Source organism: Malaclemys terrapin, chromosome 10 (assembly GCF_027887155.1).
Source record: "Malaclemys terrapin pileata isolate rMalTer1 chromosome 10, rMalTer1.hap1, whole genome shotgun sequence".
Taxonomy (NCBI): domain Eukaryota; kingdom Metazoa; phylum Chordata; order Testudines; family Emydidae; genus Malaclemys; species Malaclemys terrapin.
Window position 1 is genome coordinate 56448692 of NC_071514.1, and position 20070 is coordinate 56468761.

Genomic DNA, 20070 nt, shown 5'->3' on the forward strand with positions numbered 1-20070 from the left:
GATGGCCAGTTTGCTGGTGAGTGACAGTGTTTTTAATCTGGCAGTGGGCGTGGAGACCAATGCTAGTTTCTATTCAGCTTCCATGGTGGTTTGACCCCAGAGCTGAACTGAGTAAATAAATGTGTGCGTGCGTTGGATGGAAACTCTACCTTAGGGCTCCTCCCACCACATTGCAGGAGGTAGGTAATGTGTGTTTTCAGCAAGGGGCTTTAGTTCCATATCATGGTTTCTGCATAGCACCAGTGGGAATGCTTAGGAAATGCATGAGCAACAGCTAAGTCAGAGTGCTCCCTGACTCGTTGGGAAAGGCAGCTAGCCTGTTAACATAAACCATCTCAGTGCCAATCAATGAAGCAGAAGTGCACAGCTAACGTGCTTGGCTATTTTTGCTGGATGCACTGGCAAATACTGGGACAAGGCAGTGGGAGAGCTGGTTACTGTCAAGAGTTACTGGGGCAGGGAAAAAAACAAGTCCCTCATACCCCAAATACATAGCAACTTCTAAACCAGGCTGCAAAGGACAAAGAAAGAAGAGATTTGTCCCTACCCCAGCGCACACACCTTCCCAGGTACCAACAGTCCCAACTGCCCTCACCCCCTACCATTTCTGCAATGAAGTTGAGCTGACAATACAAAACTCTGTATCACATTAAAGATTATGGGGGTAGTAACAAATAAACCAACTAATTGTCAGGAAGCCTACCTGATTGGATTGCTCATTTCATATAATTTTTAGTTCAATACAATCTGCATTTCTGATATATCTGGATCTGCTGCTGAAACCACAGGGCCAGAGTGTGTCACAGGGTGCACTTCACATCCATGCCCAAAAATGATGCTGGCTTTCACTCTGCTCATGGGTCCAATTCAAGGAAACGGCTCTTTAATGCCCTACAAGGCTACACAAGACTCCTCTCTCTGTGTTGTGTGTCAACAGCAGAGATCAGCCGAGGTACTGAGTCCCCTAATTTAACATCTTCGAGGTGATGGCCAGGTTCTTGACTGGAATCTACCACTCCAATATTGTTCTATTCCCTAGACCAGTGGTTCTCAAACTTTTATACTGGTGACCCCTTTCACATACCAAGCCTCTAAGTGCAACCCCCCCCTTTATAAATAAAAAACACTTTTAAATATATTTAACACCATTATAAATGCTGGAGGCAAAGCAGGGTTTGAGTTGGAGGCTGACAGTTCGCGACCCCCCATGTAATAACTGCGCAACCCCCACAGGGGTCCTGACCCCCAGCCCTAGACCCTCACTTGGGGAGCAGGGCCTAATGCGCATTAAGTTTATTTGAGTGTGGGGTGGAGAGGATTACTTCTGTTCCTTAAGAACATAAGAATGGCCGTACTGGGTTAGACCAAAGGTCCATCCAGCCCCGTATCCTGTCTGCCAACAGTGGCCAATGCCAGGTGCCCCAGAGGGAGTGAACCTAACAGGTAATGATCAAGTGATCTCTCTCCTGCCATCCATCTCCACCCTCCGACAAACAGAGGCTAGGGTTCCTATAAACACTAGGTACCTTCTAGTGTTTATAATATGTTGGGGACTTTCAGAAGTGCCCATGCCCCAGAGACATTTTGAATGGCCATGCCGAGGGGCAAGGAATCTGAAGTAACAAGAGGAAGAGGACGAGGTAGGACAGTGAGTCCATCTCCAGAGTCCTTCCATGCACTTTGGGTTCACCAAGGAATTGGAGACACACTACACTACACTAGCGCCAAGTGTACACTTTCCACATCTGCTTTTGTAGTTATTTTGCTAATATATTGTATTATATTATACATGATATTTTTCTAAATTATTGCACATATAAGCATGATATGCTTATTATTTAATGGTTCTACAGACTTCTCTTTACTCACCTTTCCCGTACTGCCTGGGGTAGATTTGTCAAAGAATCTTCTGAAGAAAGATCAGAAAACATGTAATGAGCACCAGAAAAAAAAAAAAAAAAAAGGACATACAGATTTTATATTAACTGCCATAAATCACTATTCACTATTAATGAAAAAGCAGTAAGAGAGATGTCTGTTTTCTGCTATAGCACGAAGCTATGAGGTTTGGGACTAGTGAATTTACAGGTATAAGCGTATAGCTTGCGAACTAGTCTATATCCCTTATGAATAAAACTCCTATGCACCTTTAGAGACTTCAGAACTTTCCTGTGGGTGACATGCATCATCGAGCGACATGTTCAATGCTGTATCTCTGGCTGTATGTTCAAAGCTAGGCATCTGCCTTTCCTCCTCATTAGCTGCAACACTATCATCTACTGCAGTCTCTTGTTCTTCAGAATTGGCTTTATCTTGCTCTTTATCTTTACCAGTGACAGATTCTGGTCCGTGCACAGGATGTTGCACACAGTGTCCTGTCTGCCCTCTGAAAGGACCCATTCCTTCATGTGCAACTAACACCCCTTTCACCTGCGTGGGCTCAGTTAAACTTGCATCAGGGGCTGCTTCAGTTGCTCCTTCTGAACAGCTCTTTATGTCCTGATGGACTTCAGTGCCATCTTGAAGCCCACCATGTTGAGTCTTGAATCTTTTCCTTGAGGGTCCTTCATCACTGATAACAGGTCTTAAGACTTTGCCAGGCTGTCCCTCTTCCCTTGAAGTTGCCACCCCTTTCTTTGGCTCTGGCTGCTGAGAGTTCTGTTGCAAATCCAAGTGAGTGACGGAGTCTTTGCCCTGCAGACCAGCACCACCAACTTTATTCTTCAGACACACTGAATACAACAGCCAGGGTTTGGCAAATGTCATTGCAACCAATCGTACAGTGCTCCCTCCCACTTCTAACACCTGTTCCATCTTAAGGAGGTCCTGAAAAAGAAACAAGTTTTATCTTTAGGTAGCGCTGTGGAATACCAGTATGTATCAAAACTTCCTGGAATTCCCATTATTGTAACCAGTTGCAAGAGTGCCTTGCCAAACTCTCAGTCCCTTTTCAACTCTCCTGTCCTATAGACTTAAAAAAGGGAATAGCTCCGTTGCTTAATCGCCTCTGAAACTACAGCAAAGATTTGAAATATTCCTGTGCACTTTAGAGACTGACCATGGTGCCCTAGGTGACTGCAGTCACTCATCCAACCTTTTCATTTAGTGCCACCATATTTTCTGGTCTTCAGTGAGACAAACACAGGATGTACGAGGTGAGATGACCATTGATTGTTGACTGGGAATCTCACTACTAAATTTATCACACAGAGGAAGTAATTCTGTTCACATTTGTTTCACATGGATTAGATGTCCTTCCTATTCAAAAAGAGTCCTATGGAGTTCACATATATATGGTGATGGAGATGCAAACCAACCTGAATATATTGCTGTAAACTCCTGGTGCGTTCAGTGTCCGCTTCTTCATAGCAGTGGAACTGTTTGCCCAGTTCTGCCTTGTCAATCCCGAAGGAAGAGGATGCCTCAATAGCATTACGGATCTCCAGGACAGCAGATACATCTTTGGAGCTATACCCATAACACTCTGTACACTGGAGGACAAACTGATCTACGTCATAAGTCGCTTCCTGGACTTTTAGCAGCCTGGTAAAAGTATCAGGGAGGCAGGAGATTCCTACAGCCATGTTATCAACCACAGAAGGAACTGCAAAGTAAAACAGAATGAGCGTATTAGTCTTGATAAAGACAAAATCTTCCTGTACTAAAGTTACCATACAGTGGATGACAGAAGGATCAAAAATCTTTCCAGGCTCCTCTGTCAACAAGTCTCTTCTTAGACTCTTCAATTAAAAATATAGCTCAATGTTCCATATTCACCACTGCAAATTCCATTTTTCTATATGCCCTCCAAACTTGTGTATGAAATGGGCTGCAGAAAAGGAACCATCAAGTTGGCTTACAAAGGCTCTAACCCCAAGCCAGTATGAAATGTCAGCAAAGGAGAGACTGGACTCTTGCAGTCTCTCTCTCTCTAGCTCTGGGTGACTTGGGAAATCCTGTAAATGAACAGATTTAAGAGTGTTCTGCTATGTCTTTGAAGGTGGTCAGTAAAATCACAACTGGAGAGCCTAGGGCAAAAAGACAGACTCTGGAGAAGTGACTCCTTTGGTAGAAATGAGTGACAGAAGCCAATGCAGAGTAGAAAGCTATTGGCCAAGTCTGATAAAGAACATGGAATGAAAGGTCATGCCACCATGAAGACACTAGAAAAACTGGGTATAAATAGGGTGTACATCTCTGTCTGAGTGGTTTTTGCCTTAACGAGAGGCTCTTTATCAGTTAGCTCCAAACTACACACGGTTTTCAAAAGTGACTTTTCTGGTCCAGGATGCTGGGGGTGGGGGAAAGGACAGATATGACACCATTCTTAATTGATTCTTTGCTTCCACCTTCCTTTTTCTGGTGTTTACAGATAGCCCTATTGGGCACTGTGACGTAACACCTGCTCTCCTTTGAGGGCCAAAGTCAGGTGTTCAAGAGGAACGGGAAAGTAATGCAATGGGCTGGCAACCTGATTGACCCATACAGGGATTGTATGGTAACAGGACTTCAGGAATGGGGACTTTCAGATTCTTGTTGTGACAGATGTGAATAGCATAGGCAGGGACAGCAGCAGGCCTTCCATTACAAACCAAGAAATCCTTCCTGGATACATCTGTCTTGAGCAAAGACCATCACCACTCTTGTGGTTAAGGCACTGGACCAGCACTCTGGCAGAGCTGAGAACTGAATCCAGATCCCGCGACTCCTTGTGCGACCATGGGAAAAACTGCACTCCTTGCCTGAGAGTTCCCTGTGGGTAAAATGGAGATAAATTTTCCCTTTCTCCCTCTCTTTGTCTGTCTTCCCTACTCAGGTTGTCTCCTGTTCTGTGTTTGTGCAGCTCTGAGCACAATGGGGCCCCGATCTTGGCTGCAGCTTTTAGACACAGATACTAAACAATGAGTACAGCTGATGACAGGTCTCAAGAATAAGAGTTCTGAATATTAACAACATTTATATTGCAGCAGAGTCTAAAGGCCACAGCCAGATCAGGCGCCGTTGTGTTAGGTACTGTATAAAATACAAAATAAGCGAGAGTCCCTGTCCCAAAGAGCTTTTCAAGGAGATTGGCTCAGTCTCCTTACAGAAGAGGAAACTTGGAGGTAACACAAAAGAGGTTTTAAAATTAGGAAAGGGACTGATAGGTTCACCAAGTAGCAGGCATGTTTGGCTTAATGACCGCACATAAAGTGGGATACACACAAGGAGCTAAGTTACCAAGGAAGCTGATCAAAGCAAGGTGCACTAATAAAACTACATTAGAGTCAGAAGAATGAAATAGCCCAATAAGTAGTATGAGAATACAGGAAGAATCAGATATTTTATAAGTATGAAAGGAGATGATCCTGCTAGGAGACTGCATAAAAACACTGCCTCCATTCCCTTGAGTTTGCAAGCACAGAATGACATCCATTCCAATTTGTTTTACTTGTTTACACACATACAGAAACTAACCTGAGGTACTGAGCCTCCCTGGCATTGGGGCACATCTCAGCTTGATCTTCATTTGGCAAGAATTGACCACGATATTGTCGTTGGGGTTCAGATTGCGTGTGCTGACGATTCCTGGTGCATAGTACCCTCTCATGAGTAAGTAATTGGTATGAGATGCTTGACGAGCTTTTACCTCTATTCTCCGTTTGTTTCCAGAGCTCTCATCCAAGTCATCATCTTCATCATAGTCATCATCAAGACCATCTTTTCCCAAACTGCAGGAAATGTACTGTTAATCTTTTGCCATTTTCTTCCAAAACAAGAAATTTTTTTTCAATAATTTATTTCATTTAAACTAAATCAATTAAAAGGATCGATGATGAACACACAACACTACAGTAATGCAACATTCCAGCTATGATTTTAACCACAATCAGGAAATTCAGAAATGAGGTTGCTGACCCAGTCAAATGTATGTATTGCAATAAGGTCTTTCATTACACAACATCAAGAAAGATCACATTCTGCTCCGCACTCCAAGATGTTAGTCATTTTCAAAATACAGCCCATAGAAGACTGCTTTGCTGTAGAGCTGTTTATAGTAGCCTGATGAATGAAATGCTTAGAACCAGACAGTAAAAAGGAATTGCAAGAAAGCTTGGAAGAGGGACCTCCCCTTTCTGGGAACTTTTAATCTGTAAATTCTTTAAAAACAATCCCAATGCATCAGCTCCAACTACTGAACAGTCAGGCTACATGGTCATTTCATCAGCTACATTATGGAGCTTTGAGATGCCTCACCCCCCCATAGAGGGCTAGATCTGTATCTGGTTTCCATTGTGTTCATCACTCCCTAGTTCCTTCACAGTATGCCTTTGTATCCCATATTCAGGTATTTGATTATTTTCCTGGATTTATGCTGTATATTAATGATTTTATTAGCAACACTTAATAGCAGAGCTCTCCTTTCCACCAGCTGCCTGGTCTTCTCATTATTTCTTAGGTTGCCCATCCTTTGGAGCCACAGCAAGTGCACAGTGTAAATACCATGCAGACAGTTTCTTTCCCACAAATCACAACATGAGTCTCCACAGCAGAGCTGAAACCCACATAGAAAACCTAACAAAAACAACAATACATGGTAATTCCCTGAAACAGTTAGGTTGGTACAATGGCAATGAGCATGTGCACTTGGCACAGCTAGGCTATGCTGCCCTGCTTATCTCTGAAAACTGTGATGAAGTCTTTGGCAATTCTATCTTCACCATAGGCATGTTCTTCCAGGGTAATGTGGAAGTTAACACATTCCAATGCTCAGATGAAAGACTAACAAATGCTGTTAAATCTTCAGGATGCTCCCTGAAAACATCCAACATTGCCACTGGAAAGCATGTGCTGAAATGCAGAGCAGAATATTCCCGTCTGTTGTCAATTTCATTCAGCAAGTTATACACAGCCCTTATTTGGATCAGAGCATTAATGTTTACCTTTTGATGACTTCATTCTCCACCATAGTGCTGTCCACCACGATTATTTGGTCTGGGATCCTCACATCCACAGAAATAAGACCCAGGGAGAACAGGGAAAGAATTGCTACACAATGACCTCCGGGGCCATCCATAGGAAAAGCTAGCATGCCTGCTGAATCTTTGGTTTCTTGATCCTTGAATGAAAAGCTATCGGGTTCGTCTGATTTTCCAGCTTCCTTGAGCTTCTCTAGGAACTGGAAGGATTCTGTACAAATTGTACTGGGAAACCGCCATGTGAAGACTCTGGACACAAAAACAATTGAATGAATCTATACAGGGTTTGTATTACTGGGCAGAAATCCCCACAAAACAGCAAAACCCCCCAAAAGGAAATGCAACAGTCTATGTTCCAGGCTGTAGCAAAGCATCCCAGCGCAAAGAAAAACCCTCCATTGGCCTAACAGCTCTTATGCTACCCTCTCCTTAATGCAGTTTCCAGCACAAGGGGCGTGGCTGGAAGAAAATAGGCTTAGTTCCCTATAATTCTCTGATGATCCCCCAGCTGCCATTTCAGCTATTCTAACCTAAGCCTGGGGACTAGCTGAAGGCGCACATTTAAATCACCTTTACACCCTCAACTCCTGCTGTGTGCTCCTTAGCCATAGCAGAGGATCTGGTCCCTCGTTCCTAGTTTCTCACTGTTTCTATTCCTTGTTAAGTAACAGAGTTATGTATTTTATCCTCTATGCAAAGCATGTTTGGATACATTACTGCAGTAGCTCTATATAGTACAGCAGACTTTGCTGGACACTCACCTGTAGTAGCTTTGAGATAGTTGATATGACATAGGCACAAAGGGCAAAGCCCGGCTTTTCTTTGGACCCAGGGTATGGTTAACCCGACGGCGATTGACCAAACTTCTCTTCTGACATTCTAAGAAAGCCTTCACAAGAATGTCATCCTTGTACTCACGGTACAGCCGAAAGGTCTGCAACACACACAGTTTAAATGCCAGATTTACAGCAAGGACACGTTAATAAAATCCACATATGGCAGCCCAAATCAGAAATTCTTCAGCTCTGTAGAGCAATGTTACATCCAAATCAGAACAGTGACTCAAGGCAAGTTAGACTAAGAGCAAAGTCATCCCTGTATGTCATAGAATATCAGGGTTGTAAGGGACCTCAGGAGGTCATCTAGTCCAACCCACTGCTCAAAGCAGGACCAATTCTCAACTAAATCATCCCAGCCAGGGCTTTGTCAAGCCTGACCTTAAAAATCTCTAAGGAAGGAGATTCCACCACCTCCCTAGGTAACCCTATGTCCAGATGCTATTGTGGGGGGGAATATGATAGCCATTACTGAGATACTGGAGTGAGCTTTATGGGTAATCTCAGGTACTGACCTCATAAATACCAAGCATTAGCTCTCTATTCTGTTGATTTTTTTTCCAGAGATCTAGTCACTATCACGTACAACAAATTATGTTATGAGGTACGCTATTTATGGAGAAATTTATACCCAAATATAACACAGTTTCACTTGTTCGCTCAAGAGGCAAAACAAATTCCATTCAATTTACATGGCGGTTTGCGTGCATGCAGATTCTGCTAAGAACTAGGAAACCATTTATTTGGAATTAATAGCCCTGGTAATCAAGTCTGTATGAATTGTTTATAAATTGTCAGTTACATTTTGAGTATGAAACCACAAATCAGAACTTACAGTTGAACGTAAGCTTAAGGACATATATACACGTTTATATTGCATTTACAGGGTTTCCTAGGAACCGAAACCAGTAAATTCCAGTGATGTGAACCAAATTCTATAGAAATTTGTAAACAGAGTGCCGGTTTGATATTTCAAAGATAAGTATTGAGATCAGCTCCTGTTATGATTGCACTTTAAAATTCTTTATCTGTTTTTCTCATTAAAACGATCACAGCACTTTCAATGCACTTCAAATGTTTGCATAATTATCTATGTGGAAGTATGCCATGACAGACACAATCCCATGTAATATCTTTGGGAACCTCATTTTATTAAAGTTATGACTGGTTTACATATGATTATGTTCTTCTCCATGGAGGAGGGTTACCACAGTTCCTACAGGAACTAAAAACAGTGGGAGGTGATTAAAGTGAATCACTGAGACTAAACAACTCTAGAGAGGTACCACCTCCTGGGGAGGCTTGCATATACTGGTTCAAGCTGGCTTTTAGGCAGTCTGGCTTGCTGGGGATATAACAGTGTAAGGCATGGAGCTGTGCAGCCTTAAACCCTCCAATCAGAAGGGACTCGGACGAGGGTCCCTACCCAAAGACAGGTGATGGTAGGAGACCTGAGATCTGATTGGGAACTCCTGGAGTGGATCACAGGGGTGAAGGGGGAGAGAGAGAGAGAGAGAGAGAGAGGGAGGAAGGGGAATACAGGTGTAGTTACGCTGAAACAATTTCAAAGGTAAATACTGAGATCAGCTCCTGTTAGGATTCCAAATTTAAAAAAAATCTTTATTTTTCTCATCATTAAAAGGATCACAGCATTTTCACTACTCAACGATCTTTGTGGAATTATTTATGTAGAAGTACGTATTCTGCAAGTTGAGAGCCATGAACCGGGTCTTGAGCTTGGAGCGATGGAATGATGGAGGAAAGTGTTACCATTCTGAACCTGAGACATGTACATATTTGTTCAGTCTGCTCAAGTCTAAGATAGAAGAAAGAGGGTTTTCGTCCTTCGGAATGAGGAAATACCGACAGTAGATGCCGTTACCCCTATACTCTGAGGAACCTCCTCTACAGCTCCTAGATGAAGCAATGAGACCACACTGCTGATTGTAATAGGCTCTTATGAGAAGGGTCCCTGGAGATGGATGGGGAAACTATGGGTAATATCTCTAAAATCCATCTATTGGCTGTCAGGGCAGACAACACCCAGTTGAATGGGATGAGGTGGCTTCCGAAGGTTATGTTCTCTCTAGACTTGGTTTGATGCAGCTCTCAACTATCTTATCAAATCTGCTGATGTGTCAAAGCAGCTGTGTGCATTGCCAGGGAAGAGGAAGGTTGGTGCCTCGTGTTGTATGGTGCATGCCTTTTGGCTCGCTATTTCATCTGCCTGGGGCGCTAAGATGGTGTGTGCTGTCTCAGCCGTGGCTGGGGATGGTATGGCTTGCAGTATGAAGGAGAGGTGTAAGTCCCCAGAGAGTGCAGGAAGCACTGGAGTCATTCAGTGAGTGCAGAGTGTTGTCCATCCTCTTGATGAACAGCTCTGTGCCCTCAAAGGACAAGTCCTCTGTCATGGCCATGGGCTTTAAGAGGGAACTGAAGGAGCGTTACAACTGCCCTGCCCTTTATGGCCTTATATGGAAGCATGCGGTAGTACAGGACACGTGTGGCCCCACTGGACACTGCTAGTCACAAAGATCAGGTTGTGTGTGCATGAGGCGCATGCGCACCTACAGTGGGATCCACTCTGACAAATTTGAAGAACTTTATTATTTCCATCACAACGTGTTGCAGAAAAAGTGAAATAAAAGCAAAATCGTACGGTACCTGAAATGACTGGCAGGACTTCATTTGATTATCTGAGAGTGCCAAAGTACTCTGAATCAGGTTCTGGAGCACTAGGAAGTGTATATCATAGATACTGAAAGAAAACAATCAAATTACGTTATTCAAGGCATTCTGAGCATGAAGCACCCAATCATTAAATTAACACAGTAATATTTAAATGGAGTGTTTGCCTGTAATGTTTGCATATGCGCGCGCACACACACACACACACAGTTAGCCACAATGTTGCTACATCTGAATTCCTAACGAAATGGGGACATTTCCCTATGTGCTACGCTTTGTTTTTTCAAGAACTTTATACCAGGCCAGGATAGTTGGATCATAGCTCCTCCCAATCAGCCCATGGAGACAGAACTCTTAGGGTTTTTGATACCACCACAGACCCCCATAGAAGGATCTAGCCATCTCCCATCCTTCATTTGGCTGATTCAGAAGCCATATGCATAACGAAAACAGACTGACACCACACTTTAACGAACATAACACTTCAGTGAGCTTTTTAAATGACTCACAATAAACACTGGGTACCAACATTCCCAGAGGGTCTGGATTGTTATAGATCTTGAATGAGAATTAGCAGATAGAGAAAACTTCCCTTTCTCTCTTCTATACTTGTTCAGAAGCTTGGGACCTTCCAAGACAGTTTACAGGCTAATAATACAGGTGGAATTAGTGCCTAACTGCTGCCTATGAAACCCTTCTGCCAAAGGCCACAGCTGCAGAAATAGGCACTCCTCGTCTACAGTGTTTTACAAACAAGAGGGACTGTAATACTACTTATGGCTCCATTCCTTAGACTAGGTGGAGAAGATTAATTTGGGGACAGACCTGGGACTAATTAGATGAATTTAAGAAACTGAGAATGTAAAATGAATATCCAGAGAAGGCTTCCTGAGAATGAAGTGGACCAGGCTGTGGAACTGTCTCCCCTTGCTTGGCAGTCAGAAAACTAAACTGGACAAAACTCTAGTAAGCGTACAATAGGGGAAATTCTGCTGTGCCAGGAAGATGGGGTGGTCTGATACCATGGTCACGAGCACACTTATAAACACCTCAAGTCATCGTGGAAGCTTAAGCTGGTAAAGCTGGCAATGGGAGCACACCACACCTGTGCTCCATGATCTGCACTGGCTGCCCGCTGATTTCAGGATAGAATTTAAGTTGTTGGTTTTGACCAACAAAGCCCTAAATGGCCCGGAACCCAACTTATTTGATACGTTGCCTCTCTCCTCATGACATACCGCTGCAGCTGTAATCAGTGAAGGTACTTCAGTTGGATTCCCACAGATCAAACTTCATTGCACCGTGACCCCCTTCTGACAACAAAAATTACCACACGACCCCAGGAGGGGGGGACTGAGGTCGCTGAAGCCCTGCTGCCCTGCGTGGGGCAGGCCAAAGCCAAAGCCTGAGCCCCACTGCCCAGGGCTGAAGCTGTTGGGCTTCAGCCCCAGGCCCAGCCAGTCTAAGCCAGCCCTGGTGACCCCATTAAAATGGGGTCCCAACCCACTTTGGAGTCCTAACCCACTTTCTGAGAACTGCTGCCATAGATTTTAAAAAGAGAGGGAGTGAATGATAGACTGATCTGTGTGTGAGGCCCTCAGCTTTGGAACCAGCTTGCCTCTTGGTCTGAAACAGCTTGGACCTGACTGAGTCGCAGGGCATGCTAAAGGGCAGGACCTGACTGAGTCGCAGGGCATGCTGTTTACTAAAGCTTTTGGAGAGGAAGGGGTTGATGGGGAGTTGGTGAAAGGCTTGGTTGAGTTTTAGAATCCTCTCTGTAGCCTATGTCAAAAGTGCCTATAGACTTAACACAAGCAACTTAACTCCCAAGCTCTAATGGGAAAGGCCTCTAACTCTCCCTCACCTGTTGAGAACATCCTGTTTGATGCTTTGATTTGCTTCATCTCCAATGGCCAAAACTCTGAACCTGGTTAAGAGAGAGTAAAAAGGAAACATTTAATACAGAAAATAGCATGCCCTGTATCACACACAGAGTCCCTGATTTTATATTAACCCTTGAAACGCCGAAGGCTGATATTTATCATTGTGTATCTTGACACACAACCTGCTAAAACAATGTTGGGGAACCACCTGTCCTAGCAGACCTCAGCAGAGGTGTCAAGGACTGAAAGAGCCGTGGAGATGAATTCCCGTCTCCAAGAAGCTGTTTGTCCACATCCAGACTGAAGCACATAGGGAGGAAGCAGCCTGGAGCCACTGTCTATGCTGTGGATACAAAATACTTCTGTCTACAGGGCTGGTGTGTGGAAAGAGAGAGAATTTTTGTATTAGAGAGGGAAAGCATCTGCTCTTATCCCCTGATGTGAAGGAGTGGAAGGGACTTAAATGTCATTGGGTGCTAGAATGTCTAGTTCTCAGTCCCAGTGTATTCTGCAGTTCCTCTCAAAATCAGGGAAGTTAATGAGGTGACTAACTTTGGGACACCAAGAGGATAAGGCCAAAATTTTCATGCTTGGCTATCTAAATTCCCCATCTGTAGATGGGCACACTGATACTTATCCTTCCTTGTAAAGTGCTTTGCAATCTATGCATGAAAAGTGCCATATAAGTGCTAAGTATTACTATTACAGCAACTAGGAATGTGATGTGTCCACTCTTTTAGGAATCAATATTAATACTTCTTTTTTATTATTTAATGGAGACACCAACTACAAATCCCAGTGTAAAATCATGCCACATAATTTATGCAAAACAGTAAGTGGTTTGTGACAGTTATCCAAGTACTCAAAATGTTTTCTCTAATAGAAATATGAACGACATTAATGAAAACTATAATAAAAATGTTCAATATAAAATGCAGATTAATATCTGGTGAACTGATGAGAGTAATTAAAAACGTAGAATCGTGATTTCAGACGTGTATGTTAATGAACAACTTTTCTTTGAAAACCAAACTGAAAAAATGTTGATACCATGATTCCAGGTACTCTCAAAATGTCTGAAATTCTTGACAGCAGACTCTATATCTGGTCCTGATCTCACCTTTGCATATGACATGAGAACATCTTAAGTAAAATACCTGCAATACAGCTCCTGCAATGTATCTGGAATTTCGAGTTTGGGATTCCCTAGGGTTGAACTGAATTTCTCTTTAAGTCTCTCCACAAAGTCTTTAAACTCTTTTGCACACACCTTTCAAAACAAGAGATTGAAATATTAAACACTTAACAGGTATATTTCCTTCAGTGCAAAGGGGCAGTAGGACTTCCCTATTTCATATTCATAACTGGAAGACCCATTGCAAATGGCTACAGTTTATGGATTAGCAAGTAGGGGAAGCAGCACAGTAAATGAGCCAGGATAATGTGTCATGAGATGTACCCTGTACCTTTATTTATTTAACAAATGCTGTTTCATAATTATGAGTAACTAAATAACATATGAAGTATCCTATCGACAGTGTATTCTGTAAAAACAATGATATCTCATTACCAGTATGACAGCTTTCTCAGAAGAGCCCTGATTTAAATCTCATCTGGTTGGAGATTTTTCTGTGTACCAGCCATGCTGCACAGATTATCAGACTGTGAATTTGTGAGGTTCCATTATTTGTCTCTTCAAACAAGTCTGGCTTCTAAAAGCATTGTTGGAAAGAACCCTAGTATATTGCAGGGGATGGCTGGTCCAGATATCTCATTGGGAACATTCCATTTGGTTCCAGAGAAAGAAAGACAAACAGGGACCAGCAGAAGAGAAATGGAAGAAAGAGGGAAACAAAACAGTAACAGCTGGAGACAAAGAAAGGCCAGGGATTAGACCCCCCCCCCCTTCTCTTTGTTATAAAGGTTGACACTAGAAACTAAATGCAGGAAGATACTCAGCTCACAGTTTGCTGAAAAAGGACGTTTATCCTTTGCAGTTTTTCCCTCTGAGGTTTTTTTACTCCTTAACTTTTACTTTGTTTTTTCTTTCCTGTGCTCTCTCTGAACACAGCAAGGGAGGAAGTGCACATGCAAGAAAGGTGATATTCTCTTCTAAAGGCTGATACTGCACTCTGGTGGCACAGTCAGGTCAGCAGGCTTTTAGGTTATGAGTCACAGTGCTATTTAACAAGCATATACTGGGAGCACATGCATCAGAAAACCTGCTCCATTCTCTTCAGCATGCAGGTCACAGGCTGGGTGTAGCTCACAACCAGAAGCAGCCCAGCAGCAGGGCACTCTGGTTACTTTAGATGCTGGCTGCCCAAAACCACGTTCCAATTAGCAAATCAGGCCTTTTGGTGATGTCAGGTCAGGATGAGTCATGGAGATGACATTGCCAGCATCTCATTTACATCTACAGGATCTATAATTCCAGCATGCTGGGGAACGGGGGGAGAGGGATGCTAAATTATTATGCTGGAAAGCAGAAAAAGAGGAGATTTTGACTAAGTAAATACTACAGGCAGCAGGTGCAGAGTGCTTCTGCAATGACCCACCCCTCCAGCCCAGCTGCTGTGCTTTGCAGGCTGCTTCAAAATTTGTCAAGGTCCTGGACTGAGCCTGGGAATAGCTAAAAAGAAGTTCAGCCACCTCTGCAATGCTTCCAAGGATCTCCCCCAGGCTGGAGGAGAAAGATGGCACTTTCTTGTGCAGCTTGAGGAGAGCTAGTGGCTGAATTTCACATAGAAATACCCTGGCCATGGCCCTCAGGGCTGCAGAGGTGGCTGGGTTGCCTTTTTTGTTAATCACGTGAACTCATGTCCAGCACCGCACCCATCCTACATCATCCCAGCTCTCAGAATCTCCCTGCCACTCTCTAGCTGAGCATCAGAACATAGTCAGCACTGCCAGCCTTGTAAGCAGATTGTCTCATGCTTCTTGCTTGCCTACCACCACCCCAGGCCTCTGTCCAGGATTTTCTGCTGTCAGCTTCCAGCTAGTTCCTTGGATACCTGGTCTTGTCTCATGCCAGACCATGTTGCCTCCCTCCTGACTTCTAGCCAGAACATTCAGATAGTAAGTATATCAGGAGATGCAGGAGGCACCAGAAATGCAAGACAGAGAAAGAGGGAGGCAGAACAGTCTTGGGGAGAGCTGATCCCAACCAAGCCCACGCTACAGCTTTGGGAAACTATTCCTCATCTCTTGGCCTGCAACACCCATTAGCCTCACTCCACAAACTTTAGGAATCAGCTGGTCACCACACCAGCAGCCCCATAGCTAAGGGTTAAAACAGCCTAGCCACTTGCAAAGCACAGCAGCTGGGCTTGGTGTGGCTGGTCCATTAAGAGAAAAAAATCAGAGAGGCAATTGTTGTTTTAGCCATGTTCACCTCCCACTCTGTACTGTAGGGGTTCCACTGGGAGCTAATCCTTTGAAAAACAAAACGGAATGGCTAGATAACAGTAGAGCTAGTTGGGAATTTTCCAACATGTTTTTCTATAATCAAATTCCAACTAGTCAAAACCCAAACTGCAGAAAAGGCTGGTTTCAGCATATCTCCTGATTTGAAACACATTTTGAAAAAAGTGTTGAACTAGTCAAATAGTTCCAGTTTGACATTTTCAAAATGAAAAGTTTCATTTCTTGATTCAAAATGACTTTGTTTAAAAATGTTAATTTATACTACAAAAGGTAACAAAGGGGGTGAAATGAAAACAAAAATGCATTGATCGGCCCAATCTGAACATATTTTCTTAGTATCAATTTGCAAAAGGAAAAAAAATGTTTGAAATTGACTTTTCATCTCAAGTTGGGAAAAATTTCAAAATTATCATGGGATGGGTAAACTTTCCCACACAGCTCTACATAACCAGTAACAAGACTGGTGGGAAAGATTTGGGGCAACTGACACCAAATGGATAATCTGTGGAAGCATAAATTGGCCTAAGAAAAACTAGCTTTGAGGATAGCTTGGTGGTACAGGTCTGCTAGGCATCCAAGGGTTAAAGCAGACTCTCTTGCTGCACAGCAGTGCTGCTTTCTTGCTATTTGGAAGGCTAACCATGTCTATCTAACTCCCAGAATAGCAGTGATGTGGAGCAGGAGTCTGTTTTTAGGAGGTTGACAGCACAAAGGGAAGAGACAGGAGGTGAATCATAGGAATCCAAATACAGTTCCATGGAAATGTTATGTTAACCACTCTGTCTCCTTTTAGAATACCTTTCCTCCTACCTGTGGGTCTTGGTAGTTATCTTCCCTCTTCATGAAATCCTCAATAAGAGCTTTATCTTGGTAAACTTCAGCAAGGCAAACTCTGCAACAAATAAGTGTAAAAGTGTTCACAATTCACTGTGGGTCACAATTCACAACTTGGTGCATCAGAAAACATGCACACAACCTCTTATTTGGTTTGCCATTTCTATGCACCCTGGACTGCAGTATCGATGCTGCTGGCTGAGAAAGTCTGCCTACTGGATCACACACATGCCAACGTCTTCAGTGCAACTAACCCCAACAACCATATCTTCATCTAAGACCTAAGTTCACTTTTGTAGGAGAAGCTTCCATAATGTGAGCATGCTATCATATAAGAATAAGGGAACTGGCATAACAGGGTCCCATCATCTCCTCAGCTCTTGGGAAAGAAAAGGGAGAGAAAAGTAGATCTCTGTCTGGATGGAAGGGGCGATGGAGTCTGAAATGATGCATGTCTCTAGAAGGCTAGTCGTAGCTCTGTCAATTCCAGGATATTAGAGAGATGAGGTGGGTGAGGTAATATCTTTAATTGGACCAACGTCTGTTGGTGAGAGAGAGACAATCTTTCACACTTACACACCGCTCTTCTTCAGAGCTGGGAAATGTACTCAGAGTGTCACAGCTAAATACAAGGTAGAACAGACTGTTTAGCGTAAATAGTTAACGGACCTGAAGAAGAGCTCTGTGTAAGCTTGAAACCTTGTCTCTCTCACCAACAGAAGTTGCTATAATTACAGCAATTACCTCACCCACCTTGTCTCTCTAGCAGTCTAGTTCATCTGAGACTTAGGACACCCAGGAAACACGCTTGTTAGAGAAGTATGTAGTTATGAATAAATGAGGTTTTCTTGTGATATTTCATTATTTTAGCAGAGCAAATGTCCTTCTGGCATGTCCCTACATCTCAATGACAATTAGTTTCAAAAGATCCTGAAGTGCAATCAATAATACCCTAGAATGCAGGTAAACTGGACTTGCTGATCTGTACATGTTAAAAGTTCTCCAGCCAGTCCCATATCTGAACTTCAGCAAAAGTTACATCTCGTGGGTCTGTCTTCCTTATTGTTAATACTTTCTATTTGCTAACTGAAGACAAGTGTCAGAGTTCAGAACATCAGACATTTTTGAGTCACTAATTTCATCCCCCCTATTTAGTAAGGGAACTACTTTCTTCATTTCCTTTGATATTTTCATAAAAGCCTTTAAAATAAGTTTTATTTATTTTTCAGAAACAAGAATTGTCAAACGGAAGATGTTGGAGAGACAATTCAGTGTAATTATAAGAATACCACACATGTATACTTATTACTATGCATAACTGATCTGCTGTTACACACCCCAAAGAGGAAAAAGAGGACAGATTTTATCAACAGTTCGATAGCACCATAGATGAGATTTCTGATCATGATATGATTTTGATAGTGGGAGATATGAATGCAAAGGTTGGTAGCAGACATGGTACACAAATGAATAATGTTGGACCACACAGCATTGGGACAGCAAATGATAATGCATAAAGGTTAAGAACTTGCTGTGAGATGCTCACAAGGTTACATGGAGTTCATCAGATGGTCAAATCAAAAACCAGATTAATCACATCACCACCAGTAAAAGGCACAGATCGTCACTGATGGATGTTAGAGTTTATAGAAATGCTAAGCGTGGCACTGGTCATGAACTACTAATGGGAAAGATGAAGATTAAGCTGAAGTCCAAGAAAGAGAGGGGTGCAACTGGAGCTAAATTTGATTTTGATAAGTTAAAGGATAGCTCTGTGAGGGAAGCATAGAAAATGACGCTTGGAGGGCATTTCAGGTCATTAATCTGTGATGATGAAGAAATCTCACTACAGGCCAGATGGGAAATATTCAAGGAAGTAATAGAAAACAGTGGAGGAAGTTCATGGGAAGTTATCGTACTACTGGCAGACGTGTGAATTAATTACTTTCCTCTTTGCTACCTTGAAATGTTGGTGTAGGCGATTTGGAATAAATGCCAAGACGACAAAGTGGTTGTATCTTGGAAAAGGGACAACAGATAAAGTGTCGACATGCAGTGGTGGTGAAGTCATAGAAAAAGGTAAATCTTAAGTGTACCTAGGAAACTTGGTCAGTGCCAATGGTTCCATCAATGATGAAGTTAAAATGATGGTGTTTTAGCTACAAGTGCTGCACAGAAATTGATGAAATTATGGGCTGATAAAAACATAACATTTGGAACCAGAGTGAAAGTTTATCAAGCCAGTGTACTAACAAAATTACTCTATGGTCTGGAAGCAGCTGCATTAAAAACAGGAGGCTGGAGGCAGCAGAGATGAGAATACTCTGAAAGGTGGAAGGTGTAAAGTTGAATGCTTTTAAGACAAATGAAGTTAGAAGGAAAGCAGAATAGGAAATCCAGGTAGGACTGCGTGCAGTTGAAAAGATTACAATGGTAAGAACACTGGAGAAGACAAACAGATGATACAGTGCCAAAGAAAATAATGCAAAAACAACAAAGGTTGTCTGACCGAATAGGTGGAGGGACATTGTACACAGGGACATGACCAGGCAGGGTTTCATGGAGGAACAAGCCAGGGATAGGAATGAATGGTGATGCTGTACTGCTCCCTGTGTCTGCAAAGGCGCTTGGAGATGAAAAGATGATACTTATTCTAGGCAGAGCAGGTAGTGTCACCTATTAAGATTACCTGATTTCCCATCATAAGACCCTTATAGCTTTGCCAAACTTCAAGCTCAAGCTGAATTTTTTTTTTTAAAGTTTCAGTCACAACTGTTCAACTGTTTCTGAATGAAGTTAGGGAAAAATGTTTTGTTATGACAAAATTCTGGTGACCTTTATTTTGAGAAGCTCTAGAGGCTTTGGCATAGGGACTTGAAATTCAGCAGGGAGCGGCCTCTGTGTCAGAGAGGTAACTTTTGCCATGACAGTGAAAATACACCCACATTTGGCCAAGTTACAAGCCTTTGAGAAATTTCAGTTTGCACATGCTCAGTGGAGACTTGGGAGTTTCATGACAGTTTTTTGAAGATTCCATCCATACACTGAGTATGCTCCAGCCTAGGGCTGAAGGGGCCAACCAGGACTTTCCCTGCAATTGCTGGTCCTAGCTGCTATGGGGTCAGGGTGGGGCACTGCAATTGAGAGCAGGAAAACTCTCTCCTGTGGTCTCAATACTCCCCTGGCTGGCACCCAGGCTTGTGGTGAAGGAAGACACCTGACAGACACTAATACAGAAGAACAGCCAGGGGGTTGGGGTGGGGTGGGGTGGGGTGGGGAGGAGAGTGGGAGAAGGGAACAGGTCAGGATCAAGGACTGGGATTTCCTGGGCAGGGGGACAGGAGCCAGCAGGAATACACAGACTGAACAGGGAGACTGGGCAAGGCATCAGATATGGGGAGAAGAGGAGACATCCCAAATTCTGACTCCACTATGAGTGGTGCA

The 20070-nt window shown here is 43.0% G+C and overlaps 1 protein-coding gene across 2 annotated transcripts in view; it reads right to left on the reverse strand.

The window, feature by feature from the left end:
* Nucleotides 1-20070, reverse strand: part of GTF3C1 (general transcription factor IIIC subunit 1) — an 81346-nt gene that overhangs the window by 3828 nt on the left and 57448 nt on the right. For both annotated transcript variants that reach the window (XM_054042472.1, XM_054042471.1), the window contains exons 26-35: nt 16603-16684; nt 13524-13636; nt 12348-12410; nt 10460-10553; nt 7721-7893; nt 6924-7208; nt 5458-5711; nt 3318-3604; nt 2148-2826; nt 1870-1909 (exon numbers count right to left, since the gene is read on the reverse strand). In XM_054042472.1, coding sequence (XP_053898447.1) covers nt 1870-1909; nt 2148-2826; nt 3318-3604; nt 5458-5711; nt 6924-7208; nt 7721-7893; nt 10460-10553; nt 12348-12410; nt 13524-13636; nt 16603-16684 — 2070 coding nt within the window. The remainder of the gene's footprint in view (nt 1-1869; nt 1910-2147; nt 2827-3317; nt 3605-5457; nt 5712-6923; nt 7209-7720; nt 7894-10459; nt 10554-12347; nt 12411-13523; nt 13637-16602; nt 16685-20070) is intronic.